The sequence below is a fragment of the Epinephelus moara genome, chromosome 22 (assembly GCF_006386435.1).
Source record: "Epinephelus moara isolate mb chromosome 22, YSFRI_EMoa_1.0, whole genome shotgun sequence".
In the NCBI taxonomy this organism is placed as follows: domain Eukaryota; kingdom Metazoa; phylum Chordata; class Actinopteri; order Perciformes; family Serranidae; genus Epinephelus; species Epinephelus moara.
This window is the reverse complement of record NC_065527.1, coordinates 9,929,311-9,946,451: the sequence shown is the minus strand read 5'-3', so window position 1 is coordinate 9,946,451 and position 17,141 is coordinate 9,929,311. Positions and strand designations below refer to the sequence as shown.

General features: G+C 38.1%; 1 protein-coding gene across 2 annotated transcripts; it reads right to left on the bottom strand.

Moving 5' to 3' along the window:
• Positions 1-1,014: 1,014 nt before the first annotated feature.
• On the bottom strand, positions 1,015-11,438 carry LOC126383591 (transmembrane protein 106B-like). Of its 2 annotated transcripts, none has more exons than XM_050034130.1 (8): positions 11,307-11,438; positions 9,748-9,951; positions 9,479-9,542; positions 8,746-8,905; positions 7,034-7,174; positions 6,904-6,953; positions 5,507-5,560; positions 1,015-5,395 (listed from the first exon to the last, which is right to left on the bottom strand). In XM_050034130.1, the coding sequence occupies exons 2-8, from the start codon at positions 9,941-9,943 to the stop codon at positions 5,257-5,259; spliced, it is 804 nt and encodes a 267-aa protein (XP_049890087.1). In that variant the 5' UTR covers positions 9,944-9,951; positions 11,307-11,438; the 3' UTR covers positions 1,015-5,256. The 2 variants fall into 2 exon arrangements, with proteins under 2 accessions (XP_049890087.1, XP_049890086.1); XM_050034129.1 differs by lacking the exon at positions 11,307-11,438 and adding an exon at positions 10,426-10,680.
• Between the last annotated feature and the right edge of the window lie 5,703 nt (positions 11,439-17,141).

Below are 17,141 nucleotides of genomic sequence, written 5' to 3'. Positions count from 1 at the left end.
CATTTTAGTTTTCAAAGTTGCAGGATTTCTCCTAATGCTAACCAAAGTACTCATTTTTAAACCATAATGTTATTTAGTTATGATTTATAAGGACTTGATGGAACAAAAAATAGGTTTATTAAATTATATTTCCATATTCTTATGTATCCACTTGCTGATTTATTAAACCTTTCCTTGTCTACTTGTGAGTTACCAGCTATCTGGAAATCAGTACACATCACTCCAGTTCATAAAGTAGGCGATGTCTCAGTACCCATCCCTAGCTGGGCCACTCGGAGGCTGCTTCTGGGCCAGATGTGGCTCGTGGGCCACAACTTGAACAGGTCTGACTCAGGATGTGATCAATATGTGTCATCATTACAGGTTATCTCACAAGCAGGTTTGGATTAGAGTTTGTCGGTTACCAGAGATCGTAATTGTTAATCGGAGATTGTGGTTTGTCTTTATTCTAATAAATATATTTGAGCACATCTGTATCTCCACAAGTTTTTCTTCAAATGCTACAAAACCTGATATTCTTTGGATGGTAGGTAAGTGTTTTAAATAGCGTTCAGATGTGAGTCTGCAGTGTCAGTGTGAGTCAACAGTGAGTCTGCAGTGACATTCAATATGTTGTAATTTGTTCCTTTCTATTTCATCTAATTTTTAGCCACATTTCACCAAAATATTTGCAATACACCTGGAACCAGGAGAATGATGTGTGATGTCCTCCAAAGTTTTGTCACTGTGGCCACTGTACTCTAGAAATTTAGTCTTCCCCTGATCTGTGCCTGAACACAATCCTGTCTCTGAGCTCTGCCTTCCACTTAATGGCTTGTTCTTCGCTCTGACATACCTACACTGTCAGCTGTGAGACATTATATAGACAGGTGTGTATGTAAATGTGATATTCCAGTTTTTTAAAATTAAATTTGCGTTTTTCTAAAATCCTGTTTGCCTAGTTGGGGGAAATTAATTTTAGCATGAGATGATAACAATAATGATAATAATAATAATAAAAAAACAACAGATAAACATGTTTTTAAACTTTATTCATGCTCCCACAACAATCACTATGAATAATGACCAACAAAACGTTTAAAATGACATTAGAGGTAGGAGTCTAAAATAGCATTTGAAATGTTAAAAGGACTGTTAAGGGTGCACATTAGGATTAAAAAATGTGTGCTTTTCTTTAAATCCCACTCAGTTTAAATGTTATGTGTTGTCTAGCTTCCCAACCATTACAGTTTGTATGAATATGATATAAACACAATTTCCAAGTATTTACACGATGTTGACAAAAGCATGTATTTTCGATATGCAAGATGTTTTTCATTCAAAATAGATTTGATACACAACTGGATCATTTTTGGTCAAGGATGAAAAAATATAATCCATCAACAAAATAAATTAGATGAAATGTTGGAAAAATATTGATCATTCTGATTTTTATGTACGGTACAAAAATGAGAACACCATTTCCAAGTAGGACACCAGCACACTTAGAAGAATTTGGTAGTGATTATTATGCATAATATGCAAGTCAGCATGTAAAGTCATAACGGTCAACAAATTGCAGGACGCCTCAAAATGTCAGATGAACAACTTGCAGCAGGATAGGATACGAGGGCAGAACATAATGCTGCATTCAAGAGGTGATACAAAGTGGGAAATTCTGACTACATGATCAAAAATGACCAAAAGGAATTCTAACAGTAATAATGACAAAAAGGCCCTTCATGATTTATTGACCAAAAGGCCTCAGTGGTCTACACTGTCTCTTATGTAGCTAAAACAATTAATATTCTGAAATTTGATTTCCAAGACTTCAGAGAGGTTTTATTGTTCAGTAGTTGATCGTTAGTTAATTGTGGGGGTTTTTCCATTTCTCTGTTCAACAAGAATAAGCTGTCTTTAACATATGTATCTTATTTTCTTCCATACAATCAGGGATTAAACTAATAAACTCTTCTCATCTGTAACTGAGTAAAATGCAAGCAAACATATTTTCTTAACTGTTGCCCTGATGAAGGGCTGCATCTAACAATAAGTTTAATTATCAATTAACCTGTCTGTTCAAAAACCCAAAGATAACAACTTACAATCACTTACAGAGAAAGAAAAGGCAAATTCTCACAATTAAAAAACTGGTGCGTGTTTTTGTATTGAAGCTAATAAAAGAAACAATTCCTTAAATTATAGCAGCCAATGAATTATTAACATTGAAATTTGTACACCACTTAATTCAGAGTATTGCAATATTTTACTTTGAAAACCACACAACTAAATTTGTTCTAAATTCACTTCTGAAATTAAAATGAATAATTCAATGTTCACAAATTCTGATCCAAAAATGTAAATTTCAGAATTAAAAAAAATGCTCAAATTTGATTACTCAAATTCAGATCTAAGAATTTCAATCCTATGAATTCAGTGGTGTTTAAATTTCAATATTAATTATTATGTGGCTATTAAAATTGAAATATTATATCTCTTGTTTGCTTCCATAAAGTTGCCAGTTCAGAGATGGGTCAAGGATGTGACACCCTCTAAATTGATAAATCCTCTTGTAATTAAAGAGTGATGTCATCCAGTCTAATAAGCTTGCTTATACTGCCAACTAGCGGGTGCCTTAGTTTTTTTTTTTCCACGCCCTGCATGGCATTGATGTAGTGTATATCTATAGCATGGTCACACCAGAAATTGACACAGTGAAAATTCCTGGACCTGGCAAGCTAAGAGGAATTTTCCATCTCTACCTTTGAAATGGAGTGCAGGAGACGTTCCTTCATGACAGTACAAGTTAAAGACAAAAAATACAAATGTAAGTTATCATAATGAACACCCAACAACTAAAAACCAAAGCAGTAGTCAGTAGTAAGTGGTAGTAGGTCAGCAGATTGTACAAAATTCAAAGCAAAAGTGCAGTCAGAGAGAAACACTACAGTATGTACAACATGAGCTTATCTCAGAATCCAACACAGGCAGCGGTATCTGAATTCTGTAATTACATTACAACACTTTTTTTTTTTCCCCAAGGAGCCCAACACTGGTAGAGGAATAGGCTTTCGAGAACTTGGGACTGCTGATAAAGTGGGCTATTTAAATATATACTTATAAAGTGCATTATGGTTCGGTAGGTAGTGAAATACATTTATCAAGTTTTCAAATTGTTTATTATTCTGTGCTCTCTCCTCTTGCATAAATAAGCATAAATAATAAATTGTGGTTTATAACACGAAGAAACTCAAGAGCGGAATCTATGAATTAGTGTTGTTACGATAACTGAAATGATGATCCGGTCCAATTTCAAATCATGTAACAACTATATTCATCACGTAAGGCAGGAATCAGAGCAGTCATGATAACTTTTTAAGTTAACCTCAGTGTTGAAATATCGTGCTACTTCTTTTTGACGTATCAAATATTGTTTTGTCATTATCAGGACCGACGTGTTTTTATCTCAAAATAGCAGGAATTTAAACTTCATGGTATGGCTAAAAAAGTCATCTTACAACTGTTCTATCTTTACAAAGAAGCATGCCATAGAGCAGCAAAAATGATTGAGCAGTAAGCCTAGTATCCAAGAATCAAACTTCAATATTTCTGGATTACTGGCATCGCCGATACTTTCAGGTCTGGCATATTTTGCTGAATGTAAAAAGATTTGCAAAGAAACATATTTATATTCCTTTAACTAAGGATTGAGGAATGTGTAGGAATGTATTTGAAACCAAAACTATAGTATCATTTTGGCAAAGACACTGAAAGATTTCAGACACCCTATTTGAATGAAATGAGTGGTTAAGCAGTGACCTTTGGATCACAATCTTATGAGATACTTTTAAGCAACACAAAAACATAATTTGCTATCCTGACAATATCAAACAATTCAGTGATGCTGACAACAAACAGTCTGTTACCTCCAGACCAGAGGCCTTAAAAATTTATCAGCAACTATGGCTGCTTCCAGAGAGTGGCGTGAGATAAAATTCCTCATCAGCGTCACCTCAAAAGAGTGATAACATACTCCCTTACAAATACAAGAAGAGGACAAAGGAAAAGAAATGGATAGTCAGAGCTGCAGCTGGTCGAGCAAACATTGAACTATGTCTGCAACTGAGGAGCAGTTAAACTAAACTAGCTGAAACATTAGGACACCTTAATGCTTTTACTTTGACTGGACAAAAATGCACAGATTCACACTGCATTCAGCAAGAGAAAAAAACTGGAAATGTTATCTTGTAATCATTACAAGATCTATATCTCATAATCACGATGATATCATGAGATCATTTTAAGAAACTGTACTCATAAATAAGTTATACGTCTTTTAGTTAAGAGAAACATATCTTTAAATTATGATACAGATCTTCAAATTATGAAATATTTGTCTTGTGTTTCTTGCAACTTCAAGGTAATTACCTAGTTTTTTTAACTGGTTATATTCTTGTAATTGTGAAATACGTATCTCTTTATTATTAGTTTTCCTATAATAATGAAATGTAAACGACACTGACAACACTGGGGAATTTTTTAAATCATGAGATTGAGATTTTCTAATTATGGGATGGTTTTCTTACAGTCATAAGATACAAATCTTGTATTTATGACACATGTAATTACAGTATAATGATCTCATGATTAAAAAATAGTTTTCTTGTTATTACAAGAGATATTTATGTTGAAAGTCTTCTTGTAATGACCAGATACACGTCTTGTATTTATGGAACATTTTTCTTGTGATTAAAAGATCCGTATTTCATAATTATTAAACAGTTTTCTTCTGATAACGAGTTGAGGATCTCATAATTATATTAATTCTTTCTTACAATTGTGAGATACACATCTACTAAGTATGTCATAGTTTTCCTGTATTTAAGAAATATAGATGTCATAATTTGAGATACGAACTACAAGACAGTATTTCTGTAACTATAAAAGAGAAATCTTGTGTTTAGAGGTTTTCCTACAATCATGGGACACAGGTCTCATGCTACGAGGCATGCAGGCAATGAAATACAAATCTTATTATTGTGAGATAATTGTGCAGCATTAATGGATCATTTTTTTCTTTGCTGAATGCAATGTGCTTCCATAAGAAACATAATTTCTTATCTTAGAGTGGATTTCTTCTGGTATTGATATTGAAGTAAACATCATGGTATGGTGGCAGCAGCAGTTTCCTAGACACGGCAGGTGGAGGAGAATGGAAAACACAGTGAACCATCTAAGGCCAGCTTCCGGGGCCCGAGTCAGAGAACAGTGTTGGGGTTACTCAGCAGGATGTGGGATATTGAATGGCTTGGTCATCGCTCTGATAGAGGTGGTGTTCCCTCCGCAGTCCACGTACTGGTACATCTCCTGAGACACCTGCTCCGCATGGCCAAAGTACGCCGTGGTGACAGTCACTCTGCAGAGGGCGGAGAGGGATGAGGTGAAGCCACAAACACACACTACACACAGTCAGCTCAGATGTTTAGATTAATATGAAAATAAATGACAGTGTATCAGAAGAACTCACTGCATCATGACGACAATGTTGTGGACCTTGATGGTTTGCAGAGTGCAGTAGTCACTGGAAAATAAAACAAGTGCAGGTAAGTGTGTGTTGTGGACTGATTAAGAAATGGCTGACAATGCTTACAAGCACTAAGAAATTCCTTCTCAAGCTGGTTTCTCCGGGTGTGGGATGATTACAGTAAAAAGACAATAAAGGAGTTGAAACAAACCATGTCGAGTGATACCCTCAAATTCACTGATAGGGGCGTTCCTTATATTGTTCATGATAAAACTGACATAATTCTTCAAAAATAAAATTTGTCATATAATGATATAAACTAGGGCTGCTCCCTAACAGTTGACTAAACCGTAGTCGACCAGAAAGTTCATTAGTCGGCAAGATTTCATTGCTCACTTAGTCGCAGAAATAAAAAAAAACCAAAAAAAACGTGAAACTCTATTAGGAGCTGTGCCTTGTCAAAATAAATCAAAACGTATGTGACTGGACCATGTGGGAGTTTAATATGAAAGGACAGACACAGGAAGTGTCCACGCTCAGCTGTCAGGTTACAAACCAATCACAGCAGACAGATATCTTTCTCTTCTTCTGCAAATATTATAAAATATATCATATTATAATATAGTATATGTTATATTATCATATTACATAACATATAATATCAATATAATTTACAGGGCTGGTACCTGCAGTTATTACACAAGCTAGTTAAAAACATGACGTATCATCTGAAACACGGAAGTGGCTACATGCCCATTAGCCCACAGCGTCATTAACAGGCGGCTCGCTCAGTGTGTGACGAGCACTTGTAGATAAAATATAGGCCTATATTAATGAAGGTTCATTAGTACGGTTTGTATTTCTCTGTAATGTAGCACAGTGTTAACAATGTTACTGATACTATTCTTTCTCACACCTTCAACTCAAACCATTGTGTTGCCCCGCCCAATATATATAATTTAATAATTAAATTAATATAATAAACATGTGGGCGACTAGTCGACTAATGGCCCTAAATGACGACTATTGGTCGACAAGGAAAATCTTAATCAGGGGCAGCCTAAAAAATAAACAGTGGTTCCAAACTGGTCCAGCCACAGGATCCAGATTTCTCCTTGGTCATCAGTTTAAGGTCCGCACAGTTTTATTCAGTGTCATACTTGTGTTTGGCCCTGTTGTTCCGTTAGTTTGCTGTCTCTGTCAAGTTGCTGTCAATTAGTCACTTAGTCTACCCCAGGAAACTGCACTTAAAAATAAAAGCTCTGTGTCGGGAAGCCACTGTACTTAAAAATAAAGTGTATTTTTTTCTAAACTAAACTTTTTCTAAACCCACTTTTGGACTGTGACCCATGAGCTGGGATAAATGAAACTGAACCCTGTAATCTTGTAACAGTACTTACTACATGTAGCTCATCTCATCTGCAATGATGGTGGGGACCATGTAATCAATCTGAAAACAGACACAGTGTAGGGTCAGAGTTGTACCCACACGGACAAATGGTTAGGCGATGAACAGACACTGAACTGTACCTGTTTCATGTCCAGAGGACTGATGGCAGTGATGTTACTGATGCGAGATTTACCGATCACAGTCTTGGCAAACTGCACCTGAGCTGTGATGTTGGCCACCTCCACTGAGTAATAGTTGTTGTTGGTGATACTGAGGGTGTTCTGGAAGAGAACCGACATTGGAAGAGTTCATTAGTATTGATAAGTTTCATACATCTGGCAGAGGCCATGTATTTCCTTAACTGTTAATACCCCAAAAACACTGTGTTATATATATGTTATATTGTGGCTGGGTGTTTGTGGGTGAGGGAAGAGCCACACGATTTGATTTAAAGTCAAAGTGTGTGGGACACATATGTACATAACACAGTACTTTTATCAAAGCAAAGACATTAGAACATAACTGTTACATCTTACAGACGATCAGTAGGATTTTGGAAACAACAAACTCACTCCTCAGCAACACAAATGGCTTGATGGCTGGTTAATAATGTTAGCCTCACCTTAGATCATAAACCAAAAGCTTTACTTTGTGTACTCCTCCTACTTAGGTAATGTGGTTGCTCCTCTCATGCTTTTGATAACAGTAATCCCAAACTTCAATTCTTCTGTTAAAATAGCATGCAAGATTGACCATTGCACTGTTGTGTTTCAAAGTGTTTCCCACCTGTCTAGCGCTACTGTCGAAAAGTGACTCTGTATTCCGTGCACTACTCTACTCAAAATATCCCTAATAATGGCTGTAAAAACAATACTGTCAAAGAACAAAACATTTTTACAGTAGTTCAACGAGGCTCAGTGCACCAAAAACAATGATCCACTAACACCAGCAATACTAGCAACTGTCAGAATGAGCCTGTCAGATATACGCTACTGACATCTACTGGATCTAGACAGGAACAACAGCAGTTGGAAAAGGATCCAAATTAGACACGAGCAGAATGCAAACAATATCAATATACATCAAGAGTGATGTAGAGGGAGCCAGGACTGAAGCCATGACAGTACAGAAGACTTCTGCTTTCTCCTTTGCTCCCTTCAGTATCCTTCAGTATCAGCCTATTTAAATAACTCCTACTGGAGAACAAATGAAATGAGTCATTCCTGTGACGTCACCACCTGGTTTGTTTAAAGATGGCTGTGCCCTATTGGTGAAAAAGTGAAATACTATCTAGTTTTCTAGCAAATCTGAGTAAATATCAAGTTTGATTGCAGTGCCATATCTTATTTTAAGTAAAACTTAAATAAGCCACAGTCATATCGTTCAGTGTTTTATCTCTTTTTAAGGTCATAAATCCAATAATTGTTCATTTCAATTTTCAGCAAACCGACTGGGCTCAATGTACAAAGTGACATATCAAACAGCACTTCCAGACAAGCAACCTAAACATGTTACTCTGTGCCTTTGTGAGGTTATTAACTGCCTATCCACAAGGGGGCAGCAAAGACAACTTAAAATAATGCTGTTATGCAGGGAGGATTTTAAATAAGGGATGCTACCGAGGGATGTCTACTTACTTTTTGGGAAAAAAAGATGAAAAGGTGGTTAACATATCTTTAGAGGTGAAAAATACTGATGTAGAATACTTTTCGGATTGATCTCCCCCACACACGATTTACACAAGTTAGTGTTGCATGGAAAATTCAAACTAACCTTTTTTCTAAACAAGAACATTAGATATATTCCTTGTGTTGCTGCGTTCTTTTGTTTGTCGACTAAAGCTGAAGCTCACCGTGATGTTCAGATAGACGCTGCGCTTTTCTTGGTCGTAGCTGACGAAAACAGACTTCACCCCAACGTAGGACACATCGATGGAGCGAGGGAAGAGGAAGAAGACAGCCAGACTGGACAGTAACAGGCAGACCACCACTGATGCCGTTACATACAACTTCCTGAGGTGGAGACAAAATAAACACATGATTCTCTTACTAAATGCATACTAAATGCACAGTGTGAGCTAATCATATGTAACAGTGCTGACTGATCATGAATGACACTGACTGATGTGAGTGGTCTTTATTCTTTCTAAACCTCACTCAGTATTTTGATATCAGGAATATTATTTATTTCATTGACATTTGTTTCCACTAAGATAAAACTGACTTCATATATTGACTTTGCTTTTGTAAACATCGGTGTTGCTGCTCTAGAGACATTTAGTTATATCTAAAATATTCAGCTGTAATCCTATTCTGAATTTCTTCTTCTTTTTTTTAAATAACATACTTTTGGGGCACCCATTGGCTCGCCTGTAGTACAGGCGCCCCATGTACTGAGGCTGTGTCCTTACCACAGTGGCCCAGGTTCAATTCCAACCTGTGGCCCTTTGCTGCATGTCATCCTCCCTCCCTCTCTCTCCCCTGTCCTGTCCCTCTTACGTTGTACTACCAAGTAAAAGCAAAGACCCAAAAGAAATCTAAAAACAAACAGTCCTGGAAAGGAAACACAAAGATATAATCACTTACGTCCTCCTGGGTCGCAGCCTTTGGTCACTGTATGGAATCAATGCCACAAGTTGATTTTCTTGTCCTGAAACAGAGGTAACAGTCAATGATGAGTCACTGTCAGCTGTTCTGGAAACTAAGTCTCTTGTGCAACTAAAGCCTCTTTCACATCATGGTCTGCCTGGTTTACTTTAGGATTACCACTTGATATTGTAAAGTCATGCGGCAATGGAAGGCAACTAATTTTGCCTAAGACTACTCCATTCTGACTGTTTTCACAGTGGTGTTACCTCTGGGGATCCTCCCAGTGCCCTGACACGTGGGACATGTCACACTGTCCCGTCCTGTGAACTCCACATAAGGAAATTGGGAAACATCTCCTCCCTTTCCGTCGTCAGTGTGGGTGTCCTCCAGAGGAGAGGTCAGGCTGTCCTGACCCTCGTCATGGCCTGTCTGCTTAGCAAGGTGGGAAAAAGACTTCCCCATAGTCACACCTGGAAGGCAAACACAAGAAAAGTCTGTGATTCACACTGTCTGATGGATACATCCACTAGCGATCATGTCTGAGGCTTTTCACTCATTAACATGGCTGTATGCTCACTGTGAGGTTTATTCAACAAGTAAAGACAGAAGAGAAGGAAAAAAAGACAGAAAAAAGACAATATACTGAGGATTAATCTGACTGTACAAAAAATGGAGAAGCTGGTTTGTACTAAGCCCTGAAAATCTTGACTTCAAGGCATATTCTCTGCAAAATAAAAATAATGTAGCTCTGAGAACCTGAAATTATATTTAGATCCTTCATGTGTTGTTTATATTCTCAATTTTTCATGCCTTGATAGTTCACACTTAAATTTGATGTCATGGTACCTTCTTTTTTGTGTGTGTTTAGCCTATCTACAAAATTGTTCAAATGCATTGTGATTTGAACAATTTATTTTATTTTTAAACACATCTTTCTTACTTACTGGTCTTGCAAGCCAAAAGCTCTATGCTGGCCTCATTTTCTATCTGACCGGCTATTTAAGAATTTTGGGAGCTCCATGTAGAGGACAATCATTAAAAACGCAGGGAAGTTTGGCTTTACAGGCTCTGAAATAAAGACAAATGTTGACTCCTCAGAAAATCACAGCAAAGGCAAACAATACAGTCAGATCAAACTGCACCACTTTGTAAACTGAGTTTGAATGTCATATCTTGAAATATACATTAGACCAATCATTGCTTATGATTGGTTTTACAAAAACAGTATTTGGAGCAGTTATTAAAAATATAAAACTAACAACATGGGGTTTTAAAAGTGACAACTGACAGTCAACAGGCTCAAAGGACCAGCCATCAGCTCCGCAACTTTCTCAGTTGCATTGCATATGTAGCATTACAGGGGAATACTTTGTGCCCAAAACCTGATGGCATCATCTAAACTGAGGCCAGTCTATTGTAGCTAATATTAACACCGCTAACATTAGCTTAGTTTGGGCCTGTGAACTTAAACCTAACGTTACATCTAATAGCCACGAAGGCAGCTTATATTAGTAACATTAACACAGTTGGGGAGTGGTTACCCTCGCTGTCCATTAAGCTACACACTTTCTGCAATCAACTGAAGTGAACATACAAGCTGTCAAAATGCCTCCTTCAAACATAACCTCACCAAGCTGATAGAGCGTATTAGCTAACGCTAGCTATCTGACTGCTAACAGATTCCACAGTGGCAATTAGCCGCGGCGATAGCTAGCGTTAACTCAACTAGCTAGTTTAATATCAAACACAGCCTGTCTATCAGAAGTTATTATTTGAAACGCTACATAACACGTACTTCAAGTGAAATAAGACCAGGGAAGATTACCTGAATGCGACTCTTTGTTAAACGTTGACAGATTACTGCTGCTGATGGCTCATGTAGTTTTGTTTATCCTTTGAGAAACAGACATGCGCCCGTGTGATGCGTTCATAACCATGGGAAAGCCCGGCATTTGAGTGCTGCTGGGACATTAGTATTACAGTCGCTAATTGTTTTAGGCTGAGAAAGGGGCTATTATTTAACTTTATGTGTGTGTGTGTGTGTGTGTGTGTGTGTGTGTGTGTGTGTGTGTGTGTGTGTGTGTGTGTGTGTGTAACAATGCCGAGCTCCTACCATCGAAAAAATATGAATTAGCAGAATCTGTTACATTAGACGTGTCAAATTTACTGTATTTCTTGAGCAGAACCTGAAGGTTCTTGTTTCCGTTATGTTTCTTTTCCCTACGTTTTATTTATTTGTTGTAGATTTTAATTATTTTTTACATGATTTTTATGTTATGAAATATATTTTTGATTTTTTTTTCCAATAAAGAGTTTATTTTAAAAAAGAAAAACGTTTCTAACTCGACGTAGTTAATTTTTGTAAGCATTGGAAATAGTTAAGTCAGGTGCTAGATAGATAGATAGATAGATAGATAGATAGATAGATAGAAAGATTTTTCTTCTTCTTCTTCTTCTTTCACACAGTGCTGATAAGCTTTCTTAAAGCCCAACACCCTTGAGCAGCACTTTAATATTATCATTAATTTGTAGTTTATTAGAGAGAGAACAGTTTCTTCTAAAATTCAACGTGAAGTTGTTATTTCACGTTGCGACTGCAATTTTAGGATTCATCCACTTGGTGGCAGTGTTTATCTAAATTCATTAATGTGGGTAAGGCCATCCATTTACACATTTGGCAGTACTCACCTGGTTACCTATCAAGAGTTTAAGTTATGTTGTGCCAGACATCTAGATGCCTGATAAGCTGGATTTTTGGCCCCATAAATGAAAACAAATCTACAGAATGCACTGCAAAAAAAGGATTAAAAGTCTTATTCTACCATGTTTCAAAATAATAACACACTTCTTAATGCAACAATATTAGGAGAAATTGAAGGAGGGACAACTTGAATTATGTCAACCCATTAGCAGATTGTTTTCATTTAATAACAAACAAGACATCGAGCCCTGATATAAAACTGAAAAGGAAAAACAGTTCCTAAAGTGTGATCTCTCACTTCCAGTAAGATATAAATTTAGGACCTATGTGCTTTAAGGTGCTAGAAGAAGAAGGCTACTGGTGTCGAGAAACTGAGAGACTTAAACTTAGACTGGAAATGTAAGTGCGATGACATTCTCACTGAGAATTAGAGGTAGCTATTTGTCTACATTTTGAAAAGTTCTCACATTATGTGGTGCTGATTACGCTCTCAGTTGCCATAAGATCCCTTTCCAATAATAACATTACTCCTGCTCAGTCTCTCATGCTTCTTGTTTTTTGCATAACCAGATTTCATAATCAGCTCATGAGATAAAGAGGGCATGCCAGTGCAAAATATCCTCATGATCACTACTGATGACATGTTCTGAAACCAAAAATGTGTTGTCAGCCTCATCAGCTGCTGTAAGCTCTATAGGAGACACCAAAACCAGCGCACCTCATTGTGGATGATCCTACAAACGGAAATTTCCACCTGTAGCTCTCTGAATAAACGACCGGTTGAACACAACGAATACTTCCATAAATGTTATGAGATTCCCTGGATGGTTTGATGAAAACTATGTGAATCATCTGCCTTCACAGTCACCAGATCTCAACCTCTGGGAGAGACTTGTCAGACAGTGCTCCCCAACCCTGTCATGCACACTACATTTTTACAATAAGTGGTTTCCCGTATTACCAAGAGGCCGCTGACCAGCTCCCAGAGGAGGGAATATGATCTTGTTACTTTCACCTTGAACTGAAGCCACACACTTTCGATCTTTGTCCCTCAGACCTGAGTGCCTCAGTGCCTGCTGAGTGGTTATGATACATCAAACTTTCAGTATACACAAAAAAAGTAAAAACCCCAAGTTGTTCTTCAGTTGGTCCATTCTATATTAATGACAGATGTGTTATTTCACACAAAATTAAGTAATTCAATTTATTTTTTCGTCATGTTTAAGTACATTATTTAAATCTCATTAATGGATGGGTAATGTAAGAAAAACAACTAGTTCGTACATGTTGTTCAGCATCATTGGCAGAGGCGTAGATTACAGGGGGACACAGGGGACATGCCCCCCTCTACATTTACATGAAAGTAGCAAAGGAGATTTATTTTAGCAAAATTAAAAACCTTTCCACCAAAAATTGAAAAGGTACAAATTGGTGCAGGAAATTGTGTTTAATGCTCGAAATTGTATGGCAGAGGATCCTAAAACTCCCTGTTCTACATGTGCCCCCTCCAAATGTTAAAACTAAACTCACGCCCTTCCTTGTATATAAATGTACTTGTGTACAATGTAGCAGTTTTGTTGTAATTCATACTTGTTTAGACAATGTAAACATATGTTTCCTGGGCCAATAAAGCCCCTCTGAAATTAATTAAACCCCACTGTACTAAAAGGCAGTGCACTTGCATAACACAGCAAGGTGTTAGAGGAACTTCTGCTTTCGATTTAATAAACATTTTGCCATATTTTATCGGGGTTGAACACAGCCCTGTTCATGTGCCCTCTAGTGGTAGCAAGAGAGCAATACACCAAACCATGTAAAAACAAGATGGTCGACAGCCGATCTCAACTCAAAAGTGGACAAGGTACAAAACCTGAGGTGGTGGGGGGGGGGGGCTATCCCATCTGNGGGGGGGGGGGGGGGGGGGGGCTATCCCATCTGATACTGGGCGAAAGGTGGCGTACACCTTGGACAGGCCTCCAGACTATTGTAGGATTAACACATAGAGACAGACAACCATTCACACTCACATTCACACCTACGGCCAGTTTAGAGTCACCAGTTAACCTGCATGTGTTTGGACTGTGGGAGGAAGCCGGAGTACCTGGAGAAAACCCACACTGACACAGGGAGAACATGCAAGCTCCACACAGAAGGGCTCCGCCACCCTGGGGTTTGAACCCCTCACCCCGAGTTCAAACCAGAAACCCTCTTGCTGTGAGGCAACAGTGTGTACATTTATATATGGCTATATTGCCCACCCCTACAATTTACACATTAATCAGACACAGATCAACATTAGCAGTCATTTGGAGTCATGTTTGTATCTTGCTCTTTAGTTGCTAAATGCTCCACAGTGCCCATCAGCGAGTCATTACCTTTGTCTGTCTGCTGTTTGGCACTGGACAGAAAGTGTACTGCGTTCTCACTAAAAACAGCCTTTTGCTATGGCTGGAAACTATTACAGTGTAAATGCATTAAATGTTACCAATATAAGTACCGACAATTACCATGCCTCAAGGGGTTCTAAAAGTATGCATCCTAAACACATGAATTGGTGCAAAAGATGAATCTATCAGAAATATATTAAACAACAAAATTGAACTTTTGTGAAATCCACCTCAAGGCACCACCCTTGAAAAAGGAAAAATGATAGCCAATTAATGAATTCAGTCTCAATTCTGGAGGTTACAACTAAGTTCTTGGCTGGTGTACAGAGACCAACTCACTACAGGCTATTTATGATATATTAAAAATGTATTCATAAATATTTCCTCCAGACATTGAAATACCTCGCTTTGAGTAATACTTTATGTGATATGAATAGTAATCATGTTTTGTCCACAAAAAAGTTCAATGACCTTGTTAAAAATTCTTAAAATTACACCTACTCGTTCTCCATCAAAACCCCTCAGAATCTCTGAATACGTAAAGATTGTTCACTTTCAAAGTTTAACTGCCTGACACAAAATCTCTCCCACTCAGTCCCATGGACCGAAAAGTCCACTCTGCGTTTGTGACCTGGAGGCTTCAAGTTTGTACACTGTCTCCAAACTAGCTGTGATGTCACAAATCTTGCTGAGATTCAAGATAATTCTTTATAAGGTGTTTTTCATCATGTTGTCTTCTTGTCTATTAAGAACTTCCCTCTTCAAATATTAGTACTTTTTTCTCAAAAGTTACAAATATGTTCTTGAAATAACAGCTTTGTTCTCATCATATTACACCTTTTTTCTTTAACTTTTGACTTTGTTCTTCTGACTAGAGGACTTTTTTCTCAAAATATCTTAACCGAATTCTTTCAATCTCCGGTTGTATCACCCTGACCCTGGTTGTCGTAAGTAAGGCACTGAGAACCGCAACATTATTAGTTTTGTGTTTAGCGCTGCAGCCTATAGGGGCCGACGGTGAGGTTTTTGACTGTTAATCTTGTTACTGAATGTGTTGCTGGGTGGTTGCTGCCGAGATATCTCCACTCAGCCTCTGTGTTGTGTGTAGAAATGGGAGTGGTCCGCTGCTCCCCTGCCTCAGTTGCTGAAGAAAAACATGGCTGACCCACATTCTAGGAATATCACCCTTCAGTACAGAACCTGAATAATGGATACTTTGTCATAAAGACACATGGGACGCCGTGTGCATCCCATACAGAACTAGATAGCATGTCTGCACCTATAGAAGCATTTCAAAGCCACTGAGGCAGATCAAAGACAAAATTCATAACAGCTTGTTTTTATCTTGTATTGCCTCTTAAACACCTTCTTCCCTGTTTCTTAAGCCTCTTTTCCCCTGTCACCCGTCCTCCACGATGCTCCTGGATCCTGCCGCTCTGCAGCAGCAGACCACACTGACTGGCATCATGAGCTGAGCGCTAGTTAAGAGCATGACATTTCCAAAACAACAGCCAGGCCATTCGGGAACATGAATTACCTCTGTTGATAGCACACAGAAACAAGTGGCTCCAATTAACCCCGCTGTGTTCTCACAGCCGGCCCAGTGCTCACTCATTTCCCAGCATCCTCTCTGAGATTGAGCAGTAACTCAGTGTTAAACCTCAGTCATACACTCAGGAAATAGCCAGTTCTTTTTGTATTTCAACCAAACATGTTATCGATTTCATCTCATCTCATACTTTGTGATGCAAGAAGTGTGCTGAACTTAAAGGAAAGTACATATCAATATATAGATTTAAGAAGCTTTTCTTCTAATTTTTCATGCAGAAATTGTCAGAAATCCAGCTACAGGTGAAGCTTTGGAAGCTTTGTATTTCAAAGAAAAAAGGCTTGAAGTCCAGTGTTGAGCACACAGAGACCAGTTTCTCTACTAAAAGTATCCTTACGGGACTGGGGTAAATTTTTAATGTCTCTGAGAGAAGGAAATCAATCCTATGGCTAAAACATTCTCAGAGTGGAGCATATTTGGTCGAATCTGCCCTCAAGGGTAAACTCAGCTTTTCAGAGGTTTCTAGCACATCTCAGAGTCTTCAGTTAGTGAACATAACACGCTCAGGTGAATGTTCAAAGATGGTCTTTGGTGTCAGATGTGTACGTATGTCCTGCTTGATCTTTCTCTCATCTACCACTGACTCCTGGTCAATGTCCACTGACTCCTTCCCGGGTGGATGCTTATTTTGTTACCCATGCTTCCCACGTTTTATTCAAGTCTTCCATATCTCAGTTATTATTTGAAACTTTGGCCATGTTTAATAAGAACGTCCTTCATTGTAACACTACATGTAAATCACAAAATGTGGACAACCTTAACAGATCGCTTTTAAAAGCTCAGGTAATGGGAAGCTCCAGATTGCAATCATTCCTAGTGGCCCATGACATGTATGAAAAGTTCCAGTCTGGCTTTAAACCACATCACAGCACTGAAACAGCACTTTTGAGGGTTTTTAACGATCTTTTGTCAACTGTTGATTCATGTAACTCTGCTGTTCTGGTGCTGCTTGACCTGTCAGCA